Source organism: Antrostomus carolinensis, unplaced genomic scaffold (genome assembly GCF_000700745.2).
Source record: "Antrostomus carolinensis isolate BGI_N321 unplaced genomic scaffold, ASM70074v2 scaffold16276, whole genome shotgun sequence".
In the NCBI taxonomy this organism is placed as follows: Eukaryota; Metazoa; Chordata; class Aves; order Caprimulgiformes; family Caprimulgidae; genus Antrostomus; species Antrostomus carolinensis.
Window position 1 is genome coordinate 1 of NW_010319980.1, and position 12862 is coordinate 12862.

The 12862-nt window shown below is 43.5% G+C and overlaps 1 protein-coding gene across 1 annotated transcript in view; it reads left to right on the top strand.

Annotated features, from left to right (window-relative positions):
- Window positions 1–930: 930 nt before the first annotated feature.
- PIAS2 (protein inhibitor of activated STAT 2) overlaps window positions 931–12862 on the top strand; it is a gene marked incomplete at its 5' end in the record, with an annotated part of 13621 nt that continues 1689 nt past the window's right edge. The window contains 9 exons of the mRNA XM_029085312.1: window positions 931–1065; window positions 4268–4373; window positions 5155–5228; window positions 6092–6252; window positions 6965–7098; window positions 7532–7719; window positions 9980–10119; window positions 10768–10826; window positions 12104–12141. Of these exons, the coding sequence (XP_028941145.1) occupies window positions 931–1065; window positions 4268–4373; window positions 5155–5228; window positions 6092–6252; window positions 6965–7098; window positions 7532–7719; window positions 9980–10119; window positions 10768–10826; window positions 12104–12141 (1035 nt within the window). The remainder of the gene's footprint in view (window positions 1066–4267; window positions 4374–5154; window positions 5229–6091; window positions 6253–6964; window positions 7099–7531; window positions 7720–9979; window positions 10120–10767; window positions 10827–12103; window positions 12142–12862) is intronic.

The following is a 12862-nucleotide window of genomic DNA, read 5'->3' on the forward strand; positions in this document are numbered from 1 at the left end:
TAAGAAGAAAATTAACCCTAATTAACCTAACACTGTTACAGACTGTCTTGCTTTCCTAGTGACAGACACAGGGTGAGATGGATAAGCTGCAGTTTGGCTGCGTGCTCCTTCACGTAGCACAGATACTTTCTGCTCACGGTACGCTGGAGAGTTTGTGCATGCCTGGGAGCAAAAAGGAACCGGATGGCTCCTGATTCAAGTCACAAACATCATATAGGAAATAAAACCACAGAGAAAAGCTGTCCAGGTTATGAAATTCTTCATTAAAGCTGAGCTAATAATATCTAGTTTATTTTCTTTCTACAGACAACGGCAAAGCCTTTTAGCTCTTAAATATAGTGGATATTCCACATACAGACTTCTTCAGGGGCCTTGGCAGAGGACAGATGACAACCTGTCGCTCATGAGGGTAGCAGTAGTTGAGGCAAAGCAGACACCAGGGAGGTGTGGAGCTCTTGGAACAAGACTGTTATTGTTTCTTAAACAGAATCAATGAAGTGTTTTCTGGGTGTGAAACACTGAATTAACTCTTCATGACTTTTGCTGTGTTTGTCACTAAGGCCGTGTCCTTGCGATGTTCCCTTCTACTAGTGGGGTGGGTGGGGAAAAAAAGGACAAAGCATCAACGTTGCCTTTTGCTTTTCCAGTGAACTTACCTGGACTGAAACTGCATTCTCTTCCAACTTCTCAGCACTTCTGTAAACCGACTTTAAAACAAAAAATGCTTTTAAATTGTGTCTGACTTAGGGTATTAGACTGTCAAAGACTGATATTTCTCAGAATAAGTGTAGAACTTAGCCTCCAGGCTAGAGAGCCTCTAGATTTACCTGCTTCCCATAGATCTGTTTACAACTAACAAGTCTGTTTCTGCAGGTTTCAGAGTACAGCTGGGACACTTGGTAACACTGTCCTTGTCCTTCCTTCCCGTAGGGATACGCTCCACCGCCAAAAAATGGAATTGAACAGAAGCGGCCTGGGCGCCCCTTGAATATAACCTCTCTAGTTAGGTTGTCATCAGCAGTGCCAAACCAGATCTCCATTTCCTGGGCTTCTGAAATTGGAAAGGTAAACTCTGTGTTCTCTAGGATGTGGAAAGTGGTCTAAATAACCTCAACTAGCGTTCCTCCTCCCCTTCTGCCTGGTGTTGCTGGCAAGTGTTAAGTGTCTGAACTTATTATCAGTACCAGGAAACAAAAGTTTGCTCGATAAGTATGGTAGTTTACAGTAACATACATAAGATTTGCTTATGGATGACAAAGACTTCCTTATAGAATTCACATTTAGAAAGCCTGCCGTGAGAGGTTGCCTGAAATGTGTGTCACAAATACCAAAATATTTTTGTGGGGTAAATAGTACAAAACAGTTCAGATGGTGACAAAAGTAACGAAAGGAAAACCTGCTTTCTTCCATGTAGCCTGATGGTGTGAAAAAATAAATTGTGCAGCCTTATATTCTAAAGGCATGTTTCTCAGTATCTGTTGTAACTGTTCATTGGAAAAGGATTTTTAAACAGATCAGATATGCCAAGGCTGTGGGGGTGGAGAGGTGCGTTTGCTTTTGAGGTTTTTGTATTTTCTACCAAAGCCATACTAAGTAGTTTTAAAAAAGCAGTTTCTGTTTCATAAGAAGAACTGGTTAATGGATGTTTCAGTCTCTATTCTTTTGAGTTTCCTTTTTTTTTTTTTTTTTACTTGAAAATGGCCTCTCTATGAGTTGATTTAAAATTGAACTTGCAAATAAAACAAAACAGGGGTGGAATTTCCAGCTCAGAAAGCTCTTAGATGGTGGGTTGCTGGGAAGGATTTACTGGGGAGGTGTCAGGCTGCTGGTGCCAGCTGTTTCTGGGCTGGCAGATGGATCTCAGACATGCTTAGTTGGACCGTACCCGTGGGGTGTGTATGTTTGTGATGCAGGATATCTGAGCAGTCTGTGCTTTCTTACAGGTGAAGAGTGTCCTGAAAGTTTGGGTGATGTGAGGCAGAAGTCACTTAGTGTGGGGAAGGATGAAGAGCTGGGGGGGAAATAAAAATTAAGCCTCTTCATAATACAAATGTAAACTTACTGGAAAGCTGTAGTGGGGGAGAAGTGGCGGGAGATACAGGAGGTGGTGACTGAAATGTGATGTCTGTTGCTTTCTAGTGCCTGCAGTCATAATCATAACTGAAAGGTAATTAGCCTTTAATATGGCTGTGTGGCTGTTCAGAAATCCCCTTATGGATGTAGTAAGGAAAAAAAGGGGAGAGTGTGAGGAATTTCTGAATTCTTCCTAGGTTTAAATAGCTGTTGCAGCAGCCTTTTCAGCTGTTGGCGAGTCAAGAACTACTTATTCCTTTGTCTGTGGCTAGTTGTGTAAATCCTGGATTCAATAGTCAAAGTAACTCACTTCTTATTTTTTCTTCAAAATCTGTGGATCAGAGACGTAACAAGTTTCAAAGTCAGATTTCAGTATAAGCTTTTATACACTAAAATTTAAGAAAAGAAATGGGAGAGAAAGCTCATGTTCAGCAAACAGGGTAGTGCTGACAGCAAAGTTTTTTTCCTAAAACAGAGGTAAGAGGAAAGATCCCTGAGCCATTGCTTCCCAGTCAGAAGGCACAAGAACCTTGAAATGACTGCAGGGTTGTGTGGGGTCTCAGCCTCTCCCTCTGTCCCCTGCTTTCTTCCTCCCCTGTATCTGCCCAAACACATTCTCATGGAGGCAGATGAACTGGAGGTTGTCCCAGCGTTCCCCTGAGAGGTAAAGTGAGTTCTTTGGTTTAATGTTGGTGCTCTGGTTTAAGTATCAGAACTCACACAGCAAGCCATCGCTGTTCATCCTCTGAACGAGGCCCTTGGGGACAGTGTGGAGTGTCAGCAGGCTCACGGGGTGAGGCACGTACCTGACTGATAGCGGAGGGTTTCTGAGCACAGGAGGCTTTAATCCCACAGAGGTGGTCAGACTTGAGCCTGTGGAATTAATTTTGTTGGTAATAAACAGTGCAGAGCATGGTCATTCCTTAAGGAAATAGAAAATAATCCTTTTTTCTTAGTGTTTTCCCCATGCACTTAGATAACTTTATCTGTTCATTGAGGTAAGGGCTGGTTTTACTCTGAGTGGTAAAGGAGGAGCAGGGCAGTAGGAGTTCTTGTTTAAAATCCTTGTGCAGTACCCAGATAAAACCAGTATTATTCTGGAGTAGTGGGACTTGCAGAATTGTTTTCTTCATTAGTGACCTTGAAGAAAGAATGAACACTGAACAAAAGAAGCTGGCACGTGGTGTGAATCAGAGAAGAGCAGTCAATGCTAGGGAATGTGCCCATCCTCAGAAGAGTGGGTATGGAATAATGAAGCTTGGCTCAAAAGTGCAGAGCAAGCTAAAGAGAAGGTACAAAGAAACGGGTGCAGCTGTGTGCCGTGTGAAGGTGGTGTTTTTGCACCTGAAAGAGCATTCATCTTTTGTCTCATGATTGTCTTTGAGCTCCCCACTAACAGACTGACACTGAAAAAAGGGAAGAATTTAACAGACAAATGTGAGAAGTTCTTAAAGACTGCATGTATGAGAAGGTGTGTCACCACACTAAATCATCTCTGCAAGAAGAGAGCCCAGATTGGAGCAGCTCTGCTGTGAGGACAGGCTGAGAGAGTTGGGGCTGTTCAGCCTGGAGAAGAGAAGGCTCCGGGGAGATCTTATAGTGGCCTCCCAGTACCTGAAGGGGCTCCAGGAAGGCTGGGGAGGGACTTTGGCCAAGGGCAGGGAGTGACAGAACAAGGGGTGATGGCTTGAAAGTGGCAGAGGGGAGATGGAGCTGAGGGGTGAGGAAGAAATTGTTTAGTGTGAGGGTGGTGAGCCAGTGTCCCAGGTTGGCCAGAGAAGCTGTGGCTGCTCCTCCCTGGAAGTGTTCTCGGCCAGGCTGGATGAGGCTTTGAGCAACCTGGTCTAGTGGAAGGTGCCCCTGCTGCTGGCAGGGGGGTTGGGACTGGATGAGCTTTAAGGGCCCTTCCAAACCAAACCAGTCTGGGGTTCTATGATTGTCTCTTGGTTCTGGAATTACTCTTCTTAGTTAACTCCAGTTACAACTGGACTTGATTGTCAGGAGAATTCTGACAGAGGATTGGATTCTTTCAGAGTAATGGAGGAATCTGTCAATGCTTTTCAGAACTATGAAACACAAAATTGGCACGGTTTTGCTTTTACTGTATGCTACAGTTAGCATAAATAGTAATCTGTTGTCATAGTGGAAGTACTGTATTAAATCAGTATTTCATTTTTAATCACTCTTTTTGTAGAATTACTCCATGTCTGTGTATCTCGTTCGTCAGCTCACTTCAGCTATGCTTTTGCAGAGGTTAAAAATGAAAGGTATCAGAAACCCCGATCATTCCAGAGCACTAAGTAAGTCAAATTAAATTTGCTTGTCTGTACTTATTGAGGGTGGTTGGTGGTTTTTTAAAACCAGAAGTTGTTAATACTTGGGGAATTTGCAGAATTTTGAAACTTCTTTCCAGTGAGGGTGACAGAGCCCTGGGACAGGCTGCCCAGGGAGGGTGTGGAGTCTCCTTCTCTGGAGACATTCAAAACCCACCTGGACGCCTTCCTGTGTGATCTCATTTAGGTTCCTGCTCTGGCAGGGGGGTTGGACTGGATGATCTTTCGAGGTCCCTTCCAATCCCCAACATTCTGTGAAAATAGAGTGTCCCAGAGTATGAAGGGTTCCCTTTGCTGTCGCTGAGGCATCATGCATGTTTTCAGTGAGGGTCCCTGTGCCGCTAAGGAGGCACACCTAGAAATCCCATCTGAAAATGTTCTTATGGGAATGCCATGAGCTCCACTTGCTGTGGTGGGCTGTGAGGGACATTCTCTTCACTTTGCATATGATGCTGATTGTCTTTGTCCCTCACTCACTGATGATTGGATTATTGACCTCTTGGCATGTCGGGTTGAGTTTGCTCTACTAACCATTGTGGCTGTTAGTGCATCTGCCACACATCAAACGTGATGCACCGTCTTTGCCAGTTGCTTATAAACAGTGAAAATATTGTTGTTTGATATTGCTGTGAATGTTTCCTAGATGCTTAGTTTTTTTTAGATAGCTGGAAATAAAGTACATGTACTGGCAAATCCAAGGTTAGCATTTTAAATAATGATGTCTGTGTATAACTTCTTATTTTAATAGTTAAAGAAAAACTAACTGCGGATCCTGATAGTGAGATTGCCACAACCAGTCTGCGGGTATCTCTGATGTGTCCTGTGAGTATGGCTGGAAATTTCCTTATACAGAGTGGTATTTTCATTGTTAGTGCAGAGTTGGGCTGCTTTGAAGAGGCACCACTTTAGAAACTTCACTGGCTTTTGTTATGTACTGGTTCATTAATATAAAATAGCGGGGAGAAGGGTGCTCACAAGCACCTGATTGTAGCAGCGTTCAACCAGCTATGGTTTAGAGCTGTGAATGCCTCAGTTGTAACACAGTCAGAATCAAATTGCTACTCATGTATATAGTGAGGTCTTTAGAAGGAGTAATGTTGTATATTGAGACTGATTGGGCAAGGTTACAGAATAATTAAAGGATACAGTGATCAATAAAACTTCAGTTCTCCTCATCTTGGTGGTATCGCTTGCACTGCCAGCCACTGTAGCAAACAAAAATGTTGATTGCTGTGTAACAAGGTAATGCAGCCTTGGGGTTCCCCTTCCCGGGTAGGAACTGGCCTTGTGTTTGTGACTGGTCTGTTAAGTTAAATGTTAAAATGGGTATTGTGCCATTCTGAGTCTGACATAACCAGAGGTCACAAAAACCCTTTAAATATTTGGCTAAAAGAAAATGATAAAAGTGGGTGCTTCACCAGGTCTTTTAATAAAAATTAAACCCTAGAAATAAATGTTGATGGAGGTCCATCAGAAATGTTTCTGACCGTTTGCAACTCAGTGAAGACTTTGAGGGTGTCTTTATCGATCGTGTAAGCTCACTGGATGTGCTTTGGTAGGGTGGATTTGCCTGCAGCAGCCTTAACACTGGGCACCTCTGTAGTGAGAAGAGACAGCGACTTCACCGACTGCCTCTTGATTTCATTGTCTTCTCTTCTGACCCTCTTTAAATGCATCTCCTGCAGCTGGGAAAAATGAGACTGACAATCCCTTGCCGGGCTGTTACTTGCACACACCTGCAATGTTTCGATGCTGCTCTTTATCTTCAAATGAACGAGAAGAAGCCTACCTGGATCTGCCCTGTCTGTGACAAGAAGGCAGCTTATGAGAGCCTGATATTAGATGGGTAAGAGGCTGGGTTTGCAGATTACACCATTACTTAAAATTTTTCATGATGTTACTGATAGCTACTTCTATGACTTGAGGTTTAGCCATTTCATGCTATTTTCTTTGTTAAAATAGTTTAGACTGGGAGGAACCATTAGACTCTATTAGTTTCTATTACTTAAGTTTACCACCTAGATGCATCATTGAACTCTTGAACCTCAGCATATTTCCTCTGGGGAAATCCAAACGTGACATCTAAGGATAGATCTCCCTTATACATTACCTTGTCTCTGAAGCTATTAACTTTAAAATTTAACTTTTAGCTCATAAACAAGTGTGTAGCTTGATTCAAAGGATGATGATTTCTGCTTCTGTATGGAAATCTATGAATTGCAGTAATGTTGGAGTGGAATCATAGAATCATAGAATGGTTTGGGTTGGAAGGGACATTAAAGATCATCTGGTTCCAACCCCCCTGCCAGCAGCAGGGACACCTTCCACTAGACCAGGTTGGTTTCTAGTGTCTGGATGTCTGTGAAGGCTGTTAATTATGGGCTTTCAGGTAAGATGAAGTAGGGAGAGAATACCTGCAGTGGGTCAGAGATGATCATAATTAGCTTTTCAACTGTGTCTCCTTTTCACAGATTTAAAAAATTTCAAATTTCAATTTCGGAAGTTTAGAAAAATTTCACTTGGAATAAAAAATGAAACCACTCGACTTTGTTTTTCAGGCTCTTTATGGAAATCCTTAATGAATGTTCAGATGTGGATGAGATCAAATTCCAAGAAGATGGTTCCTGGTGCCCCATGAGGCCAAAGAAAGAAGCTGTGAAAGTCTCAAGTCCACAGTGCACCAAAATAGAAAGTACGTACATCTGCGTATTGGCTGCAAAGCAACACAGAGTCTTGGAGACTCAGTTGTAGCTTGGATAATGTGTATGGATTGTGGAGGGCTTAGTACTTCTAACCTTCCTGTAAGTTAAACTGAAAAGAAAGGGTTGTATTTCTAAAAGCGTGCATTTTTGGGGCTTTTTCTTTGCTCTTTATAATAGTTAAGAAAAATGAAAGGTTGCTCTTGTTTTAGGTCGTTAAACTGATAAGGGAAGATTAAAGCTTGTGCTTTAATATTCTCAACATGGTACAGAATGGTAATAAAACAGCTCCTGGGCAATAATGTTCTTTGTAGTAGCCAGGAAAGTGAGTTAAAACAGAGTTTGAGTTCCTGGTTCTGTTGCAAATAGAACCAGCTGATATCAACAGCCTTTAAAAAACCAGTGATATTTGATTTTCTTGTTTAGGTTCCAGCATTGTTAGCAAACCGTGTTCTGTGACGGTGGCCAATGAGGTAAACAAGAAGAAAGTTGATGTTATTGACTTGACAATAGAAAGCTCTTCTGATGAAGAGGAAGATCCTCCCGCCAAAAGGAAGTGCATATTTATGTCTGAAACACAAGGAAGCCCAACCAAAGGGTTTGTCAATTTTAAAGTTAGTTGTTATTCTGTAATGTCTCAGATAAACTGATGTGTATCCATTTACAAATGGACTTGTCATCTCTCTCCGGGATCCAGCTCCACACTTCCAGAGGTGACTCTCTAGGCCTCTCCTTGCAGAAAGTTGTATTGATCCAGTACCTTTGTACAGGCAAAACGTTATTAAATAGTTTTACGTCTCACAAAAGACTTTGCGCTGACTGTTGCTGTGTTTGCAGGGATATTTCTCCATAGAAAAGGAAGCTGGTTAATCTAATGGACAGGATTCTCCTGAGAAAGCAGATTATACCCAGTGGAGGAGCTTTATGCATTCATGCTGAGTTAGTGTGATCTTAAAGGCTTTTCTCTCGTTCTCCGTTACACTCCTCATCTAATCTGCTCTGGTGCCCAGGAAACTAGGCTGGCGTTGCGTGTTTCATCCATCCTGTCGGTCTTGGAAGGGAGATGCTTTGCTGTTTTGAATCAAAACAAGCTTTTCCTTCATCTCTGTTGAACTCTGGAATGTCTTGGACACTGTTGTTGGCCCATGGTTATCAGTCAGTCCTGCACCTTGGTTAGCACAACCGATGACTTCCCAAGTCCTCTGTCAACTGCTCCATCTTTGTAGTCATGCCTGATTTCAGCTGTAGGCTTAACCAGCTTCTTTACTGTTGTGCCACCTTCTGTCTGTCCCAGTCTGTGCAATTCAGCTGCAGTTGCTGTTTGTGGCTTCCATAAAGTTCTTGTTCTTGGCCTGTACGGCGCAGGAGACCTGCAGGGATTGAGGAGCACTGGGTCAGTCTCACCAGCAGTCACTGCTCCATGAGGTGATTCCAAGCATCAGCTTTTAGTAAGGGCTGATTAGTTAGCATTGCTGCTTTGCCTGAGGTGTGTGTCTGCGTCTCTCAGCCTAGTGGCCCATGTCTTGTACTAAAATAATAGTGATAAAAACCAACCCCTTCTGTTTTGCCAGCTCTTGAAGTAATGAGCAGGTGTACTGTGTGTCCGCAGGAATGTGTGGTCTTTGATGAGCAAATAGTTGGTCATTTTCAACATCTGTCAGCAGTGATACTGACATGCTGTTGCTTTTTGTGAGGGTTGTGAGGAGTCTTTCTGCAAGAGACCGTTTCTTAATTTTTATAAGAAAAAATAGCTACAAATACATCTCTTAATGAAGTTTCAGAAGGCACAAGACTTCCTTCCGCGCTCCTGTATTTGTCTGAGATGACTACCTGCAACCATAAGTGTAGGAGGACTGAGTTTTCTTGTCTATCAGTGACCAATGTATTTTCCTTCCTGTTTGGGTATGGAAATGGCATGTTTTCATTCTTCAAATCCAAGTCAAAGCCAGGCTTTTGGGGAGTAGCTTATATCCTGTAAAAAAAATGTTGCCTAAATCCTACTTTTGGCAAAATTGAGGGGTGTCTTTCTACAGGGAGAAGCAACATAGGCTGAAGTATAAGAGATGGTTGGGAAGGGAGGGTCTGAAATCAAAGCTTTTGAAATCAATAGTGGTGTAAATGCACCAATGCAGCTGTCTGGGGAGAGAGACCTGAGCAGATAACACTTAGGGCTGGTGGGCTGGAGGGAGCGATGCAGAACACCTGGGAGCAGGATTCTGGGTGTTTCCACCTGACTTGGAGTTTATGAAACATTTTATGCACGTGGCTGGTGCCTGAATGCCCTGTGGTGTTATCTTTCAACAGTGCCACCGAGGAATCGGGCAGGAGGCGGGGATGCAGAAAGGTTTTAAGTAGTTGCACACTCCTGGAGAGCTGAACTTAGCTTGAGCTCAGGCTGTGATTGAAGATGGGCTTGATATTTAATCCCATGTGTGTCACTTGTGCTCCAGGGGCTGAATAATGGTCAGTCGTGCCCTTGGCGTGACAGCTTAGCATCGAGGAACAAGTGATGTGGAGAAATGGAAATGAGTGCTCTCCTCCTGGCTCTGGCTACCTGCATGTCCCACCCAGGCTGCTCCACAGATAGAGAATTCCATTTCTGTCTCTGAATGGTAGAATGTTACAAATGACTCCAGCACTGTCCTTTGTTTTAATGCCAACTTGCTCTTATGTCACAGCTGCTGTTGAGAGCCAAGATACGGTCATGTTATTATGAAGACTGTTATGAAAGAGGAAATTAGAGTGGAATACTGTGTAGTGAGTAGCCATGCTCTAGTTGTGTGACCTTGTGAATGAGAGTGCTCAGTGGTACATAATTTCTCTTCTGTAACTAACGGCCAGGTTGTTTGTAATTTCCCATGCTGTTTAAAACAGGGTTCTCATGTATCAGCCATCTACTGTCAGAGTGCCCAGCGTGACAACGGTCGATGCTGCTGCTCTTCCTCCTTCATTAACCGACTACCCGGTACCATTCCATCACCCACCAATATCCAGTATTTCATCAGACTTGCCAGGTAGGTGGTGGCTGTTTTTCACTTATATTCTTGACAGCCTCATTAATTTGTGGGGTGGGTGAAAACTGGGAGGATCGATCAGCTTTTTAAACGGAACGAGACTGTACGCAGCGTCGCGCTGACGCCATGTCTAGACAAGCCCAGTACAGGCTGTCTTTCCAGTTTCAGATTTCACTGTGCAACAGCGATGTGAAAAACGTTGCTTTTGGGGTACAAATTGGCACTTTGAAACGCTTCTCGCTATATTCAGTTAGACTGTGTGTGTAAACACCTGGTTGTTACACGTCGTAGATGCAAGAGTAAGAGTAGCTGCTTAATTGAAGTTATAGAGGTGTGATGGCACTGACTCATCCCAAACCTGGATGTAGAGATATTCTGCTAGCTGATTCAGGTTGCCCAAAGAAGCTGTGGCTGCTCCTCCCTGGAAGTGTTGAAGGCCAGGTTGGATGAGGCTTTGAGCAACCTGGTCTAGTGGAAGGTGTCCCTGCTGCTGGCAGGGGGGTTGGAACTGGATGAGCTTTAAGGTCCCTTCCAACCCAAACCAGTCTGGGATTCTATGATTCTAGTGGTGCTCTGTCTAGACTGTGTGAAAAAGGTTAAGGTGAGCTACAATATGTAAGCTGACCTCTATTGACTTTCTTTACCTAGACATACCCTAAATGCCTATGATGTATTCTTCAACACTGCCGCTAAATATCAGACAAAAGGTGGGGACACTGTTTTCTCTCCTGGCTCCTTGAAAAGAACACTGTATCATAGGGACTCTGGGGGTTCTCTTTGCCGGCTGTAACGAACCCAGAGCCCAGGAAATGGTGATTTGTGGTGACAGGTGTCACACTGGCCTCCTGTACTTCCCTCCTTCCCCTCCATTGCCTGTCTCCATTTCTCCCTTGCAACATCTCTGGGTTTTTTCCTCTTCTTTCAGCACCAGTTTGGCAATGAGATGGATATCATTCCCCTTGTTTCTCTGTCCATTTTGGCTCCCTCGCTGCTCCCTCCCTCCACTTCTCCCTTGTTAAGCAATTGGTTTTCTTCCTAAATTGGAGAAGAGAATTAAGCTGAGAGAATGGAAATCTAGAAGTGTTTTGTCCATCTCCTATTGACTGAAATTCTAGAAACGTGCAAGAACAAAAAAACCTGTAAATTCTGTAAAAGCAGCTGAGCTTAAATCTTCAAAATTTTTCTCTAATGGAGGAGGAGAGATGCCACTGGCCAGAACAGATTTGGAGGTGAGGGGACAGGGAGGGAGTAAGCTTACCATTTCTTTCTGTTGACATAGCAAACACAAGGCCAATATTTAGAAACAAAACCGAAACAGGCTGTAATTTCTCATTGATTTCATAATTTTAAACATCTTGCCCTGAATGCTTAACACGCTAATGGTGTATAAGATGGACGCTAGTTGTCACTGCTCTTAGAGGATATACGTTGAACTACTTGTAGTTTCCTCTTCTTCATTCCTTTTATTTGTCTAGACACAAAACGGGGATGATATTAGAAATGTTTCCTTATTGGCTGCCCGTGGGTGGAGGAAGAGACCTGCTGCTTGTTTTTGGACTTGTGCATGTTGTGACTTTACTTCATTCCAGCATCTTTAATGTGATGACACTCTTCATGTCCCAGTTTGGCCAAAGTCAGGTACAATATGCAGTGAAACTTGCATTATGAATCAACAGCTCCGAATGGCAACCTCCATCTAAGCAACCGCATTGAACCACCCTGCAATATCCAGTGAATAATAATACATCATTATGTCATTCTCATTCTTAAAAAAAGAGCCACTTATACTAGATAACTCGTTTTGCTGCTGCCTGAAGTAGTCGTTGAGAGTGGTGTCACAGTGGTATATTCCATCTAGAAACTGTGTAACAATTACAAAATCTGTTCTACGACCACAAAAAAAAAAAAAAGAAGTTCCTTAGATTTGTTGTCTATGAATAAAACAAAACACTCATCAATTTGTTATCCTTCTCTTCTTTTCTAGGTCTGGATTTTCTTTCACTAATCCCAGTTGATTCACAGGTATGTTTCTGAACTGCTGTGGGGTTAATTTCTCTGTCTGGTTTTTGTGATAGAAGTAACTATCGGGGTGCAGTCATCATCCGTACCATGTTCACAGTCCACGTGGTTAGACCCAACCACAGGCCAGGAAAATCCAACGGGAGGTGGTGCTGAAGATGCAGTGAGGGAGGATTCAGTTTAGCCTCACTGTGACAGATCCAGGCGTGGACACTCGCTCCTCTGTTGATAGTTTGCCTTTCTAAAGCGGATACTTGCACAGCACTAACCTGAGTACGCCCATCGTGTGCTTCACGCTCTTAGTTCCTCCTGTGGATCTGCAGGCTGGATTAAGATCTGTAAATATACCTCACTGGTTGGAGATTATGTTTGAAAGAAAATATCTTCATTAATTTCATGGGCACACGACTGAACGCTTTTGTAATGAATCCCTCCATGTAACACCTGAACACCATTGGGTTTGGACTACATAGGAGTTTCCTGCACCCAGAGCAGCGTGGGCAGCAGGTCGAGGGAGGTGATTCTCCCCCTCTACTCTGCTCTCATGAGGCCCCACCTGCAGTGCTGCCTCCAGTGCTGGAGACCCCAACACAAGACATGGACCTGTTAGAACGAGTCCAGAGGAGGCCACGAGGATGATGCAAGGGCTGGAGCAGCTCTGCTGTGAGGACAGGCTGAGAGAGTTGGGGCTGTTCAGCCTGGAGAAGAGAAGGCTCCAGGGAGA